The 19,790-nt window shown below is 42.5% G+C and overlaps 1 protein-coding gene across 6 annotated transcripts in view; it reads right to left on the bottom strand.

The window, feature by feature from the left end:
• Positions 1 to 19,790, bottom strand: part of DNAAF8 (dynein axonemal assembly factor 8) — a 96,551-nt gene that overhangs the window by 25,165 nt on the left and 51,596 nt on the right. For 5 of the 6 annotated variants that reach the window (XR_008232844.1, XM_052772981.1, XM_052772984.1 and 2 more), the window contains 9 exons: positions 18,470 to 18,782; positions 14,853 to 14,959; positions 11,472 to 11,626; positions 9,967 to 10,111; positions 7,010 to 7,141; positions 5,341 to 5,535; positions 3,745 to 4,071; positions 2,057 to 2,131; positions 383 to 436 (listed from right to left, as the gene is read on the bottom strand). Coding sequence is in view for 5 of the 6 variants with exons in the window: in XM_052772981.1 (XP_052628941.1) it covers positions 383 to 436; positions 2,057 to 2,131; positions 3,745 to 4,071; positions 5,341 to 5,535; positions 7,010 to 7,141; positions 9,967 to 10,111; positions 11,472 to 11,626; positions 14,853 to 14,959; positions 18,470 to 18,782 (1,503 nt within the window). In the remaining variant the exon portion in view is untranslated. The remainder of the gene's footprint in view (positions 1 to 382; positions 437 to 2,056; positions 2,132 to 3,744; positions 4,072 to 5,340; positions 5,536 to 7,009; positions 7,142 to 9,966; positions 10,112 to 11,471; positions 11,627 to 14,852; positions 14,960 to 18,469; positions 18,783 to 19,790) is intronic. The other variant, XM_052772982.1, reaches the window with a different exon arrangement.

Genomic DNA, 19,790 nt, shown 5'->3' with positions numbered 1-19,790 from the left:
TCCAGTTTTGCCCAAGTTGCCTGGTCTTTGTTATGTTTTTCTGCTTTGTAATATTTTCAGATCCCTTCCTCACAGCCAATTATTTTTTCCCCCAAAAATTATGACATAGGTTTTGATTTCATAGTGTAACTGTGAATAATACTGTTTATTTTATATACAATACTTTAGATATGTGTGTGGCTTAAAATAAGTGTGAACTCAAGAGAAGCAAATATCAGATTTCCTGGCATGCTTAGAAAAGAGAGTGTGTATCACTGACTGTATTCAAGCCTAAGGAAAAAATGGGTATAATCCTTTTGTTTATTTTTGGCTGGTACATGTAGACCAGTTAGCTCCACAAAGTCCTTACCAAAACACATTTTTTCATTTGCTCTTCTCTCACCTGTTTGCAAGTAGGTAAACAGTGATTCTGCATGGCATCTCTGGCTCTCTCCCACTAAATAAGAAAAGCAGATAGATTTGAGTAAGCGGTATGCATGTTCTGGGACAATAATTTGAGAATGTTGCCATCATCTCTACATAATGCAGCCAACATTGATACAACACACTTATTTCAAAGTGTTATACTGGGACATGCATGGCTTGATTTCAGACATTCAGATGTATTGGGACGGCCTGGGAGATGTCGTACTTACCACTACTCCAGTAAGCCCAATAGCATATGCTGAAAAGGACTGCAAGTACTAAACCATGTTGATTCTTGGTTATCTTTTCTGTGTACTTCAGGGAGTGGCTAATGGTGGTTTTAAGCTACCTTTCTGCTCCCAATATTACACAGTCGAGTTAGAAGCTGCCTTGTTTAGGGTGTAAGTCCCAGAAGCTCAGGTGTTTTGTTTAATGTCCTGTCTTGTGCCCTTGGAAGCAAAGAAGGGCTGTGTATTCTGACTGTTGTTCAGTCCTTTCCTCAGTTCTGCTGATAAAAACCTCACTGACATTCCCCAAGCAGCCTGGAATGGTCGCTTCAGTGGTTCTTCGTAAGAGCAGAGCGCTATAAAAGGAGTCTGGTAAGTCAGAACTTATGACAAAAGCCTATATAAAAATGTTTCCTTCAGTCTAATGTAAAACCTGCAGTGACCTGGAGAGGTGAGGAAAATTTAAGGCACTTCAAGGCACATGTGAATTGAGAAGTTACCTAGGACTGGGGCGCAATGAGGAGATGCTTGCATCAGATTGATAAAGGACTTCCTTTTCCCGTGATTGGCAAGTTTAGCCAGTGTGACATGCAAGGTAGATAACAGAAAACTAAAATCTGTTCCTCAAAACAAAATTACCATTCTTTTGTATTTATTATTGTCCGAAATCCATGTATTTCTATTTCCCAGGGCAATGTATCTGGAAAGTACGTAGCCAAAATATTCTTTTCTTTTAATGAGACCTTTTTCTCTTTCCACATGCATCTCATTTATTTTTCTGGAATAATAAGAGTACATATAGAAGGTGGAACCAGCTCCAAGGTCCTTGCCTCATAACTTTTTAGCTCACATCCTCACAGTACCATTTTTTTCTTTAGTATTGGGGTTATTTGAAAGAACTTCTAGGATCTGTGAATCCCCTGGTGACTTAGGTGACACTGTAATGCAAATGACAGAGCCCCTGTCTGAGACTTAGGAAATGTGCATTCTGCTCTGATTTCTGTCACTCACTTGTCGGGCAATGGTGATCAACACATTTCACCTCTCTAGGCTTCAATTACCCCTCTGTAAAACATAATGAAACTCATCTTTTTTGAGATCTACATCTGAAAAGGGCTACTAAAGAGCTGGCATTAACTACTCTTCTAGACTCCATTCCACACCAGCCCTAGATAGGTCATCCAGGCATGCACAGAAGAACTGTGTAGAAGAAAGGTGATCTGGCAATACTACCACCTTCCCCCAGTACCAAGTGGACCCATCTGGCCTTTTCTTCCTAATTGCCTGGGATTATGATGTCTAACCAAAGGTTTACTAATCCCATTTTAATGACTCTGACAGAGAACATAGAGTTATAGTTTTCTCCAATCTATTTTAAGAGTATAAAATTATTTGTTTTTCTCCAAGAGACAACTGGTACATACTTCTGGTCTTACCTTCAGCCCTGGACCTCTTGCCAGGTGGTGGCAGGTATTTCATAGCAAGGCGGTGTTCTGCATCTGTAAAAGAAAGGAGATGTATTTTTATGGATTCACAGATGGGAGACCTTCACTGTTTGCGGGGGTGGAGGATGACAAAGGTAATTTTATTTAGCAGGGGAAATGGCAGACGTTTGACCAGCTGCAAATTACTGAAGAGCTGTTCTCTAGCACGAATACCTCTCCATTCCTCCCACAACAACCAAAACAGGAGGAAAAAATGTAATAACCTTATAAAAGAGATAGTGCAGGATGCTGAATTCATGCTTCAGCTATGCTCCTTTGTTTTTGACAATGGCTTTCATGTGAAAGGCTGGCACTGTGATTACAACCTCCCTCAATAAACTGATCTGCTTTCCTCTTATCCTGCCTTTTGGTCTCAAGATAACTTTAACAAAGGGCAGCAATGCATGAATTCTTACAGTTTTATACACTAATTTGGGATGTCTGATGACTTCTTTTTTGAAGGCCTCCTCTTTTTGCTCTCCAGTCTCACATAAAACACCCATGTAGTTCACTGTCAAATCTAACTTTTTGTGAGACTAAAACGACCATCTTTTTCCAGACACTATCACATTTTCTTCTTTCTATTCAGTAAAGCCAATTTGTTACTCTGCACTACATAAGCGCTGTGCGTTTGACACAAGTGTCTAAGTTTGTGTTGACAACAAAGGACCTTTCTTCCCCACAAAAAGATAGGGGAAGAGCTATAAATTACAAAGCATGAATGCACTTATGGAACTGCGTCACTCCTCCTCAGTTGATACACGGTGTTACTACAATCTTGATTTCTCTGTTTCTGAATAATCAGAAATCGTCAGGCTCAGAACTATTTATCTTTAGGTGTGAGGAGTCAGGCATCCCCAAGAATGGAGATGATATGCCAATATATTTCACATTAGAAGCAAACAGTGGGAGCTCAGACTCTGCTGCTCCAAAGCATCCAATATCAACAACACCATAGTCTGCACAGTGATTTAGTTTAAAGAGGCATGGTTAAAGAGACATTTCTTGCTACAGGAGGAAACTAGCAAGTTTACTATGCTGAAAGATCAATGCTAGCATATATCAGTGAAGTCTGAGAAGCTTTTGACAACAAAGGTCTCTGTTCCTCATGAACTGTTCATTCTCTTCCAGGATAAAAAGAAATTCTCAAGAAATCTGCTTTCTTCAGCTCTCGCAGATTGGTTGTACCTTTGTCTGCCTGAGTACAAGGCAAGGCCAGGGCATCTAGCCTCAACGTGTTAGGCACTGCAATTAGGCGGGATAGATCTTGGCCTCTGTTTCTCAGTTTCTCATATACAGAGGCAAGATACATAGTATTACTTACTGGTCCTGCCAGCTGCTGTAATATCTAATTTTAGTATTTATGGAGTCCCTTGAGATCTTCAGAAAGGGCACAAGGCCATGCATAGCCACATTAAATTAATAGGCCAACTTGTAGATGACCTCAGCTGGCTCCTGCTGATTTCACATCCCTCATCATTATTCAGCCAAGCACGGGATTTAACCCCAAATTAAGTTTTTTCTGTGCCTGAGAAAAACCTGTAGCACTGGATTCCTGTGTCCAAGTTCAATAAATTCCCAAACACCTTATACCTGGGGACATTATAAACAGTAAAAACATGTCTTACCAGTTACAAAATCCATCTCTGTGAAGAAGAGGATGGCTTGTCTGAATGTCACTTCTGGGGTCAAGGCCATTACTGTCTCTAGAAGACTGCCACTTTTGCTTAGCTTCTCCCTGCATTGTGTTAATCTTTTCAATGCATCTGCAAGAACTTTGAAGGCATCGATCCGCCGTAATGCACACACAAGGACTGGGTTTGACATTAGTATATCAAGGCTTCTTTGCCAGGAAGTATCTCCAACCTCAAAAGGGGTTATTTCTCTGGCCTGACGTCGAGTGAGACGGGGCAACCACTTGAGACTTAGGAGCTCAAATCCCAAATCAAGGTCTTCTGCAAGTCAAAAGAAATCTGTTAAGCATCAGTTGACAGCATGTGTTTCATAGAAGCTGTGTTTTCTTTTGGAGACAAGTGTTCTAAACTCACATTGATTTTTTTACTAGACAACAAGTTCCAAAGCTGCTTTGACTTTGCCCCCCTGTTGCATCCAAAATGGGCTGTAATGCAGATATAGAAATACACTGGGAAAAACCACAAGATACAAATGCTAGGAAATTACATTACAGTGAAAACAAAAAATGGGCTATCTGGGAAATCAACAGGGAGCCACAGAGAATAACTGCCATGATTTGATTAGAGAACACAGCTAATGGAGAAGAGTTGAAAGGGAAACACTGAGAATACACTGATAACAATGTGGTTTGACACAGTATAATCCATAATTATAGATCCTTTACCACCTCTCATAATATTCTACTTTAAGCTATGTTCATTATAGTAATAAGCTACAATTTAATGCTGACTTGTCTCTAAAGTAGTTTAAAAGTTGTTGTGTTTGTAAAGTAATCTTACTTCCAATGTAGCAAGATATTTAGGGGCTCAATCCATGATTGCATGTTGCTGGAAGTTTCTGCCAGCTAGAATCTTCTCCTCACCTACCGTGATACAGAACTTACTCCATAGTAGTGTTTAAAGAGAGTAGGATACAACATAGTGCAAGACAGGGTGCCAGACTTCTGCCCTTTGTTAGTACACTTTCTGTATTATTGCACTTCGATGCAATCTATATAATGAAATTATATAAAATCATCATCCTGCTTTCGACTTGTAAGCATTTAATGTGGGGGACAGTGTGGTTATTCCTCCTGTGTGCATGAGGAAACGAAGCATGAAGTGGTGAAGTGTCTTGCTTCTGATTACAAAGGATGTCAGCGGTCAGAATAGAGTTTGTGACTTCTGAATTCCTGTTGCTGTGCCCCAGTTACACACCTGCTTTATCTCGCAGTACTTAGGGAGAGACACAATGCTCAGGATTACATAAAAGGCTTAGTAAGTCTAAGCACATCTTTGAACTAATTTGACACTCTCTGAAGACAATTATGCCTACCTGAGCTGTTTGCAATATGAAAAGTGGCCTTGCCCATGACTAACTAGACACAATAAATTCTTCAGTTCTTTAGGCTGGTAAGCAAAGAAACCTGTCCTCCTTCCCAAGGCCCCTTTCATGGCATTTTTCATAATGTTCCTGCTATGATAAAAATAGCTAGACAGGATAAACTTTCCTGACCAACATCTACAGCCCTTCCCAAGAGCTTGGATCACCTGCACTCTGAGATTGATTATTGCGCCCAGGAAGAAGGATCCAGTGAAGGAGCTCTCCGGCACTCTTCATAGCACCCATTCCAACCACCGTCAGCATGACAACTTGCTCCATTTCAGGATCAGAAGCATATGTTCGATTGCAGAAAAGATCCAGAGTAATGTTACGGGGGTCTGGCACTGCACTGAGGTTTCCTCCTACCCAGGAAGATCATCAAAACAAAACTAGTTACCCCACAAAAACAAATCTCAAGTCTTTTTTAGTGTGAAGGAATTGACTAATTCTCAACTGAGCGGACAAAGGCCAGTGCCTCACTGTGGTATTGCTCCTCACGCTGCAGCTCAGCATGGCCAGAAAAAGAATCGTGCACGAGGAGCAGTATCACAGCAAACCCTTACTTAATTAGTCACACTCCTTAACTGGAATTACTTTTTGTCACGTAAAGCTAATATATTCAATTGTAATTTTGATATCCTTATTCACACCATTAAGCAGAGTTGATAGATCAATACCAAAATGATTTAAGGCGTCAATTTCAGATCGATAACTAATGACTGACTTCACATTAAATTGATACTTAATTTTGCTTTCTTGGAGATTATATGGCATACAATCGCGGGCTAAACTGGGGACTGTTAAAATACCATGCATATATCTATGGTGTATTGGGAACAGTATAGCCGGCAGAATCCCCAGCCCATCAGAAATCTGTGTTTGATTTCATACTGTTTCACTAGATGATTATTTAAGTGATTTTATAGATTAACATTTATTTACTTAGTTATTCCTACATCTTAACATTTCATAATGTTAGAAAATGGTGAATGACATGCATTTGATTATTATTTTTCCTTATGATTTAGTGAATTTGGTTTTGGAGAGCAATATACTTCCGTTAAAAATCCTGGTATCCAAAATTTAAAATAATTTAATTAGTTAAATAAAACTGTATTAACCTGCTGAATACATAAGAAAACACTACCTGTAGTTAGTGAAATAAACATCTGATTACCATGACCTCCAAGTGTATAGAACTAGTAGGTTTAAGACTATCTTACCGATTTGAGTCATAGATTTATAATGGAAAATACATTTACTTGCTTTTTCCAAGTCCTATAAATTTCCCAGCTTTGAATGAATGAGTTACTGATGTGAATTCAACTGTATAAACTAAAATTAAGAACATCTGAGTAAAGTGAAATGAAAAAGTGTCTTCTCTGCACCTACAGAAGAACTACAGCTGCCAACATTTATCACTTCAGCAAATTCTAGTTTTACACACTTAACCACCAATTTGTCTCATTTTAATACTTTGACTTCTTTTGAAACTATGGCAATAAATATGTATTGATTGGATATTAATCTTTTAATTGTGGTAGGTTTAAGGCTTAATTGGTTGTTACCATGGCACATTTAAATAATTTTTCCACATATTTTTTATTTACTTTAAAAAGGTATTTCCATTTCGTTTTTGTATTGATTCTTCCATTCATTACCCAGCAACAGAAGACATCCAATGAGAATTACTATGATTGACGGACAGCAGAACACTAAACGAGTTGTTGTAGACAACAAGCATATTCCTAATGTTCTTATTCAGGAAAATCCCCTAATAAGGTTGCCAGACCTTATAAAAGCCAGAACAATGCATTTCCCATAGGTTTGACCTACCCAGTGTCTGGAGCAAGGTCTCGGTGTAAGGAACTACATGAAAACACATAGAGTCATCCAGCCCAGCAGTGGCAGGCAGGTTGTTCTGCCCGTTGCCAAGGAGGCCTTGCTTTGCCAGTCCATTCATCAGTCCTATGCACAGAACAAAAGAAAATGTGAGGAATACATGATGCAGTCTGACATGAAAACACTCTTCTTATCAAATGTTTTGCTTCATCTGACCACAGTTCCATTACAGAGACATTCATGTGGGTCATGCTGAGCTTACCTAAGAGACATGAAATGCAACTTAATCATCCCCTCTCCCCCAAATCATATTCACTTATAGTGGAGCAAGTAGCTGTTGAAAATTGAGGCTTGGCCACAGCTTTGTCTGGAGACACCTCTGCTTCATGACCAGCACCCCAGTTGTTCCTATTACCTTCTAACTCCTGATGTGAACTGAAATGTGGAACAAATGCGTAGAAGAAGCTACATGGCTCTTGAATTATAACAAGTGTCTTAAATAGGTTGGTATCCACAAGTCATAAATCTTGAGCCCAGTGCTCGAGTGCAGGCCCTCAAGGTGTCCTGCATCCTACGCCGCACCATGTGGCCTCAAAGGCGTTGCTAGGATTACAGACCTGAAAAGAAACATCATGTTCTGCTCATGTAACTCCCAGTCTGGAAAATATCTGATTCCACGCCACTTTTACAGACAGTAAGCACTTGAAACTAGCAATCTCTCAGTTCCCGTTCTTCCTCCAAAAGGCTGGGCTACGCATAGGCAGTGCATTAAGGTACTGCCATACAGTACACTTCCACAACAATTGGTTCAGCCTTCTGTAATAGTATTTCAGACCACAGTTTTAAAGGCTTATTATTTTTTTAAATTACTTTGTATACATTCGATTGCTTTCTACCATACAAGCCTGTCCAAAATTTACTGTAGTGTAGCGTGGGAAACAGGTTATTAGCACTAGAGGCTGATGGCAAACCTCAGACATCAAAAGTAGCACTGATGAAATTTGAGCTTGTACCACTGATAATCACCTATCTGCTTCTCAAAATTCAGGTGGCATGAGTAACCAAAAAATGTGCCATCACTGCTACAGCAGCATTACCTGCTGTTTATTCAAACTCAATGCATGGCAAAAAGTAAAGCTTGGACAAAAATTTATGGTGTTTGATCCTCAAGACAGAGATCCATTACCCAAACACACCTATCTATCCATCTGCTCTATTTCAGGAACGATTGTTGAATTTTTCTTGCTTTGAAAATTGATTAGTGTTCAAGACCTTGAAGGGGTAACTGCTTTTCAGGGGTATTGATTACAAATGCAAAACTTCTTAGTGTGGTATTTACCCTACTCAAATCCTAGTGCTGTTCTACACTTCCCAGAGACCAAACCATAGCTTATGTGGCAAGAATGTCAGCTTCCCCTCCCCAGGGCTCCAGAATATGGAATAAGGTATCTCTCTGGATCAGTTCTGAAGCAACCACAGAACACATAGAAAGAGACATTTGCAAAATCTGCACGTATTGGAAAAAAACACGAGTTCTCTACAGTGAGGGAAAACATTTTACCTTTCCGGAATATCCTTTGTTCCGGTGCCCACCTATATATTTCTAGTGGAAATTTCCCCATGCAAAACGTGAACACCATAAACATAATCTGGGGCACTCTGTGAGAAAAGCAGCAGAAACTGTACTTCTTTAATGAGCAACTTTCCTTGGGTCTACAGGCAGCAGGTGACACGGTGCTGTAATTAGTGTGCCATGATTAATCCACTGTGTCTGTATGTGTTTTCAGAACATTCTGTGACAGTCTCGGGAGAAAAAGCAGAGGACTTTTTGAATTGTCATTTTTTTTTTTTTTCCAAACCTCTAAATGTTCTTTCCTACGGTGGATAGATTAAAGGAAGCAATCGGGCAGTGGACGAATGTCTCCTTCACGAGCTATTTGTGGTGGTGTTAATGGAGGGGTCAGCAACAGTGATCCTCTTCTCTCAGCAGTGGTGTCTGAAGGGGAGGTTGCAGGAAAACAGATGCAGGAATGGACTCTCCTGCTGCAGGCAACATGCCCACTGCCAGAGCAGGATGAAGCAAGCAAGGCGGGTTCTTTGTTCCCTACTGATCACTGCTGCTGCCTTTGATCTTCCCCACTTGAGACCAATGTCAGCTCATGCTTAAGAAAACCACATAACTCTTTTCCTGAATGAGAGCCTTGGAACAGAGTTTGACTCAAGTAAGATTTGGGGCAGCAACTTGTCTGGTTTTTGGCAGTCCCTACATATAAAATGAGTTACAGTTCAGATGCTTGGAAGTCACAAGTATGCAGAACTCATGGCTGAGGTTGACAGGATCAGCTGCTATCCTCAGGCTCAGTGGCACATACATATTTTTGCTACCCTACCTCTCTGTGCAATAAGAATACCTAACAGAAGGTTATTGAGATGATGAAGCCAGGCCCGTTATGGAGGTGTACAGTGGTTCACAAATTCAAACAGAGGAGGTTCCAACTTGACATAAAGGAAAAACAGTTCCCCATAAGAATGGTCAAGCATTGGAACAAAGGCCCAGAGAGGCAGGGGAATCTCTGTCCTTGCAGATTTTCAAGACTTGACTGAAAAAAGCCCTGAGCACCCTGATCTGAATTCATTGCTGATGCTGTATTGAGCAGGACGTTGGATGAGAGGTCCCTTCCAACGTGAATTACTCTATGATTCTAAGTTCAAGAGGACTCCAGTGCTAAAGATCAAACAACTGACAAAGATCAATCTGCTCTGTTGGATATGTAGTAGTGACTGATTTACACATTGGTCTGGAGATACATACAGCAAAACTATCAGGCCCTGATATTCTCAAAAAATATGCCCTGCAATGTAACAGCTGTAGTTAGACTGTTAATGTTTCTCTCACATGCACTGACATACAAACCTTCTTTTCCAAGGTTGTTGAGCAGTGAAAGCATTACCTTTTACCAATGCAGGAATGTGATGACTAGCATTCTCTTTCCTCAGCAACAAAATGAGACAGTGCATGCGCGGTTCAGCGGAAAGCTCTCCTCTTGCAGAACTATGACGTGAACTTGAAATCTTGCTAGGGCAAAATACAGCAATCTGAAATAATGAGGGCCAGATTAGGCTACTAAATCCAGATGTAATCACTATAGAGCTCAAGCAAATAGTTAAGTTACAATGGCATAACAAGATACAGCTCACCAGCTGAGCCATAGTAACTTCCAATAACTGGGTGTTCATGCATCATCTATTTATGAGATAGAGAAACTTAATTTAAACCTCAGGGAAGAGGCTTAACATAAAAATGTTCTGCCCTGCAACTGGGCTGGACTAAAACCACAACAGTTATAACTCAGTTGATATGTGGTACCATCCTAAGTCACTCATGCAAAAATGATCTTGAGTCCTAAATGAAGGGATGATTTTTTCATAAACATTGAGCTTCAAACAGCACTTGAAGCAGTAGTTGCTGCTGCTAACTTTTTAAATGGCCATTTAGGAGCATGCTCCAAATATTTGGCTATTTGGGCCAAATGTTCCATACATAAGTTGTGTTTATTCTACAAAATATTATGGGCAGGTAAAGTATTATTCCTCAGGCTTGATTTCACAACAAGCAGAAAAGAGGGGCTTTGCATACAGTTTAATTTGCAAAATGATGCATTTCCTGATTGACACAGCAAACAACCGTAAGCATGATAATTTAAAGTAAGGGGTCCACTCCTTTGTAAGAGAAAATGTTATATGATTCCTGGGTGATTTATCACGTAAGAAGTGCAGAACTGGACTTCTTGCATATGTTAAGTTTGACTGAAATCTTGCATTTATGATTATTGCTGTTTCCTTAGGCTGACTTGTCAAAATGCCAACTGCACTCTAACTCAAATCTATCATCATGTTAGAGCTTCAGAGAAAAAGAAAAAGTTGTTATTTTTGACAATAGGAAAGCTCTTTTCGCAACCCATCTGGAATGCATTAAACTAGGGGACTTCATGCTGACAGGCCATAAGCAGTCCCAGAGGGACTGTGAAGTACCTAATCAAACATCAGTCTGTTAGATGAAAACTATTCTCCTGAATACATGTTTGCAGATCAGAAATTGTTATTTTGGTTTATGGGGCTACTGCCTGCTCTTGCTTATTTTGAGATCAATGGCAAAATTCATGTTTGCCTTAGTAGGAGGAGGCCTGATTATGAATTTACACTTTTGTTCTCAGTGAGAGGCTGAGGCCTGGTGGGATTTTCCTACTAAAGAAAAACCCAGCACTGAAAGCTGAGTACCTCTCACAGGAATACAGAGAACACGAGTGCTGGCTAGCTAGTAAAGAGGGAATGAGTGTCCCTGAGGACACTTACTAGAGGAGCATTGGCCCACACATCCATAAGCTCACAGCATAATTAGTTTCAGAACAACTGGTAACCCAAGGTATACAATCAAGCTGTGCATTCTGTCCAGTACCTGACTTGTTGTCATGCTCAGCACAACGGCTTGCTTGGGTGAAAGCTGCAGCTGTCTGACTCCTTGCAGGACAAACCCCCGATGAGTACAGACCGAAATCACATTACCATATGCATGAGGAGATACCACAGGTGACACCATCAAAATGATGTCCCCTAGATCAAAAAGAGGGTAAGAAAAGCAGCATATTATTTCCACAGAAGCTGTGGTATCAGTGCAAGGCAACTCTTATACTGGCTAGTTCCAACTTGAAGCGCATTCCAAATGGTGACACTGTATTTTATGGTTTATTTGCTCTATCCAGCTCATAATGACTGCTATTGGAGGCCAACCTAGAATGAAAAAGCTTATGGCATCATCAGTGATATCTTTATGAATCATCTACCCCAGATAGTCTGTCTCATCAGGTCTATCTAGCTATCTATGAGCTATTGGTCTATCTTTGAGGTATCTATGCTCTCAGTTCATGTGCTAGCTGTGTGTCAGCCCCTGCCAGGCTGTGTTTGAGCTGTTACCCTTACAGCTGGCAATCTGACAGCAGTTGGTTCCCTCAAGGGCTAAGGACCTGATAAGCCTGGCCACACTGATAAGCAACTAAATAAGGTCAACAAGACCAACTGGCAATTTGTCCACTACAAAGTGCATGAAGCAAGCCCAGCCATTCCTCTCTGCTATTATTGGTGGTCCTAGCCTGTAGCTAGCTTCTACAATCTTGTTCAGCACTACCTTCTGTTTCCTCTTTTCCCTTCTTTAGTCCTGTCTTTAACTTTCATCCTAAAGCTTGCCTTTTGGCATGGTCTCCTGAATCTTTGTACCAGGCTGTGATCATGACCTCACCTCACTCTCTGGTTTGGCACCATCTGTGGCTTCACAGGTTCCTGTACTTGGTCATCATGATAATGGTACCAGCCTGCTCTCTCCTACCTGATTCTCATCCACTAGGTCTGGCTGCTCATGCTCTCCTTGTATCCCTCATCCCAGTAGGTAAGGTTGTAGAAGCAACTGGAATTTATGTTGGGTTACAACTTGGGTTGTTAGACCCCTGTTTTCTAAGTTGAACCCCAAGCTCACTGCCAACAGGGTGGCAACACATGCTATGAGCAAGCTCAGAAGAAAGAGCCTACAAGACCTCCTGAGCAGTTTCTAAGCCTCATCTTAGGTACTATAAAACAAGCTCAAGACTTCTCCCTGAAGCCTCTGATCTACCTGAGGTCTTTGCTTTGTTCTAGTCTCATCTTGGGTCTCTGCTTTTACCATCACCTGCATTATTACACTATCCTAGTCCTAATATAGCTTTTTTTCTCTACACAATGTACATTCAGATCTCCATAACCTGCCACGAGTGAGCTCTGAAGACAAATCCTCAGTATCACTTCCACCGGGGTTTCCTCTACAATGCCCCGTTAATTTCTCTTAACTCTAACCGAACAATATAACGAGGTTGGAGTATTTTAGTCTCTGTGTCCCAATTACACTTGGTTTTGGGGGTAGGACTATCAGCAGTGAATGTTTCTTTCGGTTCTAGACTTTGTGATATGGATATCCATCCCCCCCAAAATATGATCAAGGCTTGGTCCAGTAGTTCAAAGCAAATGCAACAAAACAAAGTAAAGCTTGTGTTTACTACTAAGGATGGAACAGGCAGAGTGTTTCTTTGCCTAAAATTTCTATTTGGCTTTATGGCTTTAATTTTGCAGGCTTTGAGCCAGACTGACATTAGTGTCACATTCACTATATGTGAACTGTCAAAATTCAGGGTTGCAGGTGGTAAGATTTTGGTTCCTCCCTAGTTGATAACACTTTTAAAAAAACATTTTTCACATACACATATCCCAAATCAACAAGAATACCTGCTAGGGTCAGCAAAACTTTGATTACTGAGAAGGGACAGATATACCTGGTGAGAGCTGAAGTATGTTTGTTTTGCATGGGTGTATCTTCCTGTCTCCAAGAGAAGCTGCTGGAGAGCTGCGGGAAGGAGTCAGTGAATGTTTCCTTTTCCTTAAAATCCCATAGGGTGTCTGCTCCCAGACCAGATTTTTCAGCTTCTCTTCTGAGAGTCATGATACAGTTATCTATCTGAGGAGCAAAGCTTGAAAGTGACTTCCTGAGCCCAAATACAGATGGAACATGGTGTGGTGTAACTCAGCAGCCCACATCAAATGTGAATCATTAATGGTCATAAAAGGAAAGGGACACAGAAAATGTGCCTCATTCCATCAGCAGCAACCAGCTGCCATCAATACCAATCCCAAATAACACAGAGCCAATGGCTGTCTGCCAAGCTACCTGAGTTAACATGCCCAGTTATACAAAAGAGTGGATCTCAAAGGTGAGACTTTTTTTTTCTTTCTCTCTTCTCCATTTTCTTTCTGTCACCCTCTCTGTCACTTTCTGCTCCTTTCACCTTTGGCTTATGCTTTCATTCTTTTCTCATACATTCTTTCCTTAGCAATATAATTTTCCGTGCCTTCTTTCTACATCAGTACAATACTGCTTTCCTTCTGCCATCTTCTCCCCAACAGCTACTGAGCTCCCACTCCCCTCAGGTTTTTTTCCTGCAAAACTATCTTCAGTTGTGGGAGTAGACACCAGACAGCAATGGTCTAATAGCATTGTCTAAAAATCACTTGTGCCTGAGATCTGCTGTGCCAGGCCCCACTACAGAAGATTGTCAGCACATTGGCCTTCTACAGCAGACACCCCTATACCACACAGATCCTTCTTACCCAGTTATAAGGCCTGCATGCCTTGGCAGGTTTCCCTCAAACACAGTCAGCTTGCTGCTAGCTAGATACAGATTCAGAAGCTGGAAGACTACTCCTACAAAGGGAAAAGGAGGATTTGGGTGGAGCCAGGTGATAGTCAGTTAATATTAGCCCCATGAAGTGCTTTCCTTCCTGATTGTGTGGTCAGTCCTGCCATGAATGAAGTCTTAATCATTTCACACTCATGATGATTATATTCAACTCTTCGCCAGCAGCGGTAGATGATCTCTAATCAGATAAACATGCAATTTAAGGACACTGTTAGGTCTTCTCATGACTCTTTCTTTGATGAACAGACCCCTATGTGCACAGATTTCCTGTGGGGTGTGGGTTTTTTTTTTTTTCCTTTTTTTACCCCTCAGTGAAATCTAAGCAGCCTACAGGACTCTAGCAGCTACTCCCATGAGGAGGATGAGGTGATAACATTCCTTTGTCACTTCATTTTAGGCCACAGTGTTTCACTAGAAATTAATTCCTGGCTCTAGAACTGGCCAGGTCACAGCACTGAGCAATCCAGGGAGGCAGAATTTCCTGAAACAGGTGGGCTGGAGTAAGGTAATATTATCAGTGAAGGAGAACCATAAGACTTCAAGGTTCATTCCCTAACACTGACCTTTGGTAGTTGAGACAAGCATTGCTGGAGGTCGAGACAGCACCATGCCCTGGAGATCAACCTTTTCTTCATCTGCTTCTGCCCTAGTTGATGAAGGACTCTGGGAGCTAAAGAAAAACAATAAATATTAAAAGGTGTTATGCCAGGTTCTGACTCAAACCTACTTTCTGCAACAAACCCAGGGCCCCAGAATTTTCTCTGGTAAAACTGCTTTACTGGAAAAGCCATTTAAATCCCTTGTCCGTGACATGAGCTGCACCAAGGTCTCTCTGACTGAACATCTTTTTATATTACTCCCCCCGAGGCTCTCTGTGTTCAATTAAAAGCAGCTAATGCAAAGTAGCCAGCTTGGCAAAGAAATCTGGGAATCACAAAGTATGTCAGGCTGCATTACCAGAGCTTTTCCTACCCACAGATACATCATAGTTGCTATTCACTTTTGGTTCTTTAGCCCAAGTTTAACCAGTTTTAAAGGTTCATGTTGGGCAACAAGCACAATCAAGTCTGGCAGAGACATTCACGCCAGTGAAACCTCTACAACATTCCTGCATACCCAAAAGGACCAAATCACAGTACGGTGAACATAAGATGTGGTTCTGAAAGCCAGGGACTGACAGCAGGGCAAACTGCAGTCTGTGAAACAGTTTGGCTAGCTCTGTGAAGTGGTGAAGCACAGGCTGCTCAGGCAAACCCACCTGCCTTATCCCTTGCCATAACTGAGCTGGCTGGAATACATCTTGCTTGTTCACTCCCAGAAGACCATAGCATTTGCAAGTATAATCAGAAAACTGCAATCTGAGTTGCAGTTTGTATTCTTGTCTCCCAATGGACAAAATTACCAGCATTAGGAGAAAGGCCAGTGCATTATTTAGTATGTAGCACTGCTCTGGACTGGCAAAGTTATACCAGAGGAGCAGAATTCATCATCTTTGTAAGGGGAAAAAAAGCATCCCTGAGGAAAATAAACAAATAAATAAAGAGAATGAAACTTTGCCAAATTGACTTTTTTCAAATCTTAAAAGTAAAAATTATGAGAGTCACTCTTCGTGGCCAAACAGAACTGAACTCCGACATACGCTCCCTCCAAGAGCATCAGATTAATTCTACATGGGTGCACTTTGCCACTCTGCAGAAAGCACCTACAGGACTGCAGATTACCTCACCTCTAGCCTGCTGTCACTGACACAGTGTGCCACACTGCACCCAGTATCAGAAGGTATCTTTAAAAACCTGTCCAGAACTTGCAGGTGCAGGGCCTTATCTGAGCTTTCTGCAGGGGAGTTTCACCACAGCATCATTTATTCAGTTCAGCAATATTAAAAAGAGATGCCCAGGGCCTGAAAACCCCAGTGCAGAGGCTGGCATCCCATGTGATTACACAAGCCTGTGACACAGACATGATGGCCAGGGAGAGGAGACCTGTAGTTTGATATTTTCCTTGTTGGTGCAAATTCCTTGAAGCCCTAAGCTAAACCTTTTGATAAAGCACTGTAAAACAAAGGCTTCAAGCCACAGATCCACCTGTGCTTGGAACAACCAGAGGGTTGTCTTTCAGAAGCCAAAACCAGAAAAGTGCCTCCTCTCTTCCCTCTGCAGGCCAGCCTACTCCGATCCTCCAGAGGAATGGGACCTCTGAGCACAGGAGAGCCCTTCATTTACACACAGGATTAAACGTGCTTCCTGGGTGTATTGGGTTTGTGTGGCAAGGTTTGGGTAGCGGGGTGGGGTTACAGGGGAGGCTTCAGTGAGAAGCTGCTGGAAGCTTCCCCTATGTCCGACAGAGCCAATACCAGCTGGCTCCAAGACGGACCTGCCACCAGCCAAGGCCGAGCCCATCAGCGATAGTGGTAACGCCTCTGTGATAACATATTTAAGAAGGAAAAAAAAGTTGCAGGGCACACAGAAACGGCAGCTGGAGAGAGAAGTGAGAACGCGTAAGAGAAACAACCCTGCAGACACCAAGGTCAGTGAAGAAGGAGGGGGAGGAGGTGCTCCAAGGGCCAGAGCAGATATTCCCCTGCAGCCCGTGGTGAAGACCATGGTGAAGCAGGCTATCCCCCTGCAGCCCGTGGAGGACCCCATGCCGGAGCATGTGGGTGCCCGAAGGAGGCTGTGACCCCGAGGGAAGCCTGCACTGGAGCAGGCTCCTGGCAGGACCTGCAGATCTGTGGAGAGAGGAGCCCATGGAGCAGGTTTTCTGGCAGGACTTGTGACCCTGTGGGGGACCCACACTGGAGCGGCATGCTCCTGAAGGACTGCATGCCATGGAAGGGACCCATGCTGGAGCAGTTCATGAAGAACTGCAGCCTGTGGGAAGGACCCACGTTGGAGAAGTTTGTAGAGGACTGTCTCCCGTAGGAGGGACCCCACACTAGAGCAGGGGAAGAGTGTGATGAGTCCTGCCCCTAAAGAGGATGAAGCGGCAGAGATAACGTGTGATGAACTGACCATAAACTCCATTCCCCATCCCCCTGTGCCGCTGGGGGGTAGGCAGAGAATCTGGGAGTGAAGTTGTGCCCGGGAAGAAGGGAGGGAAGGTGTTTTGAGATTTGGTTTAATTTCTCATTACCCTACTCTGGTTGATTGGTAATAAATTGAGTTAATTTTCCCCAAGTTGAGTCTGTTTTGCCCATGTCGGTAACTGGTGAGTGATCTCTCCTGTCCTTATCTCGACCCACAAGCCCTTTGTTATATTTTCTCTCCCCTGTCCAGCTGAGGATGGGGGAGTGATAGAACAGCTTTGGTGGGCACCTGGCGTCCAGCCAGGGTCAACGCACCACACTGGGTCCCTTAGGTTTGAGTCTCTGTCCAGGAAGTTGCAAGATTGTCAGGAAGGGAAGTGCTCCCTGTAGCACTACACAGCAGAGCACAGACAGTCTAGGTTGCATGATGGATTAACAGATGCTTAAAAGTCCAGTTCCCTCTGCAGCTACACCCAGACCCATCTGAGAGCGAGATTCCAGACTCCTGAACCTCACTTGTTCCCAGCACTTTTTGGCACCCTATTGCTATGCCACCAGCTCCTAAATTGCATTTCTCACACCAGCTGCTAGAGTTAAAGGTTTATAAGCCACCCTTCATTTTCACACACTTCTGTCATAATCCTCCAAAGAACCTTTTCCATCTGAAGGCCCTTATCTCTAATCAGTTGATATGGAAGGGACACAGGGCAAAGGTAGACCAGGCTTTCTAGCAAAGGGCCACACAGTGGCACACAACCTTGCAGCCCTTCTCCAGCACCAGGCACAGCTGGAAGAGGTCTCAAATCAGTCTGACCAGCTGTATCTGGGACAGCAGGCCCAAGAGCAGGTGCTGCAAGTGTATTAATTACAGGCCTAGCTACCAAGGAAGCAACTGCAAGAGTCCCACACCTGACACATCTATTATGTGCCACAGAGGAGACACTCCTGTGAAAAAGGGATTTTTGCAGACTCTAGTAACTGGTTTGGAAATATAAAGCAGACAGATTGCTCCCACTCTGCACTCTTGTTCACCGAGACCTTTAGCAGAAGACTGATACGTAAAGACAAAGAATGCTAGCTGCATGCCTGCCTGGCCTCCATGTCACACTTTGCCTGTGGGAACAACCACAGTTCAAAAACATCCAGGGCAATCACCTTGCTGTGTTGCATTGGGAAGCCAGATCCAGAACACCAGCATGCAGTGCTGCATCAGCATCCCTCCCTCCAAACCAGAGACACAGCTCCCTGTGCACACAGCTGTCCAGGTGGGGCAGGTAGACAAGAGGCTCCGCTTGGCTCCTGCAGTAGATCGCATTGATGGAACTGCAGTCCATCATGCTTGCCAGCTGCGGGTCAGATGGCCCAATGATATTCTGCAAGGTACTACATGCTTTAGGTCCTCTCACACCTAATGCCAGCACTGGTGGCACCTTGCCGGTCTTTGAAGTATAGGAAGAAGGCAGCTTTTCTGCAAAAGACAAACATATGTGTGACTAAAACATGGAACAACCCGCCCCAAGGTCATTCATTTCACTCAAGTGCTTTCTTCAGATCTGTCATAGCCAGACTTCAACAAAGTAATCTACGGGTTACTTGTCCTGTAGGTGATATGCTGGCAACCAGCTACACATTTTTACCCAACAGTAAATCTGAGATTATTCAAGGTAGTCTGTTAAAGAAAGAGGAGTTGGTTGCCTCATATTTGCTATGGAAAGGAGTGTGCACAGGGTTAGTTACTATGAAGCAGCTGATACACTAGAACTCAGCACTTTGACTTCTTGTGCAGTATGTTGTTCATGCCCACAAGGAAGGCTGGGGGATTGAAGCAGAGCCAGGACAAGAACATGGGCCTGAGGAGAAGGATGTTTTCTGTAATTTTCATGAGATATGGGAAAGCTGGGAAGGGGATCACAAACTGGAAATCTGTGGACTTTTCTAGATTATTTCCTTCTGTATCAAATACAGATTTTCGTACTATGTTGTAAGATGACATATCCAGGCAAATATTTGATTAGCCACCCTTATTTCCCTGCCAGGACTTGAACTGTTGTTTGCCTTATTTCCTGCAACAACTCTTCCTTATGCCTCTGGCAAACCTTTCTCCATGTCTACTGTCAGCATAGTTGGGGACCAGTAAGTAACCCCAGGAAAAGAGCAAATTTGGCTCCTCTGCAGTTCTTACTGCAGATGTTAGAAATAGCAGCAAGGTGTGTCATTTTCTTCCCTGAGGTTTAAAAACATATTCAATTACATCATTTGTTGCATAAGAATCAGAAGCCAGAACATAAGTCTCCAGAGCAGGTAGATAATGGAGAAGCTGGCTGTAAATATTTAAAATAATCATTTTAAAGTTTTCAAGCTAAGGGTAAAAATCTAATTTACAAACTCGCATAGCAGTTCTCAGCTCAAATGAATTGTCTCTTCATACAAAATGTTCCTAAATAACGGTGCATGGTACAGAGCATTGAAGCAGATC

Source organism: Harpia harpyja, chromosome 21, assembly GCF_026419915.1.
Source record: "Harpia harpyja isolate bHarHar1 chromosome 21, bHarHar1 primary haplotype, whole genome shotgun sequence".
NCBI lineage: Eukaryota > Metazoa > Chordata > Aves > Accipitriformes > Accipitridae > Harpia > Harpia harpyja.
Note: the sequence above shows the minus strand (reverse complement) of the source record. Positions and strands in the feature narration are given on the sequence as shown.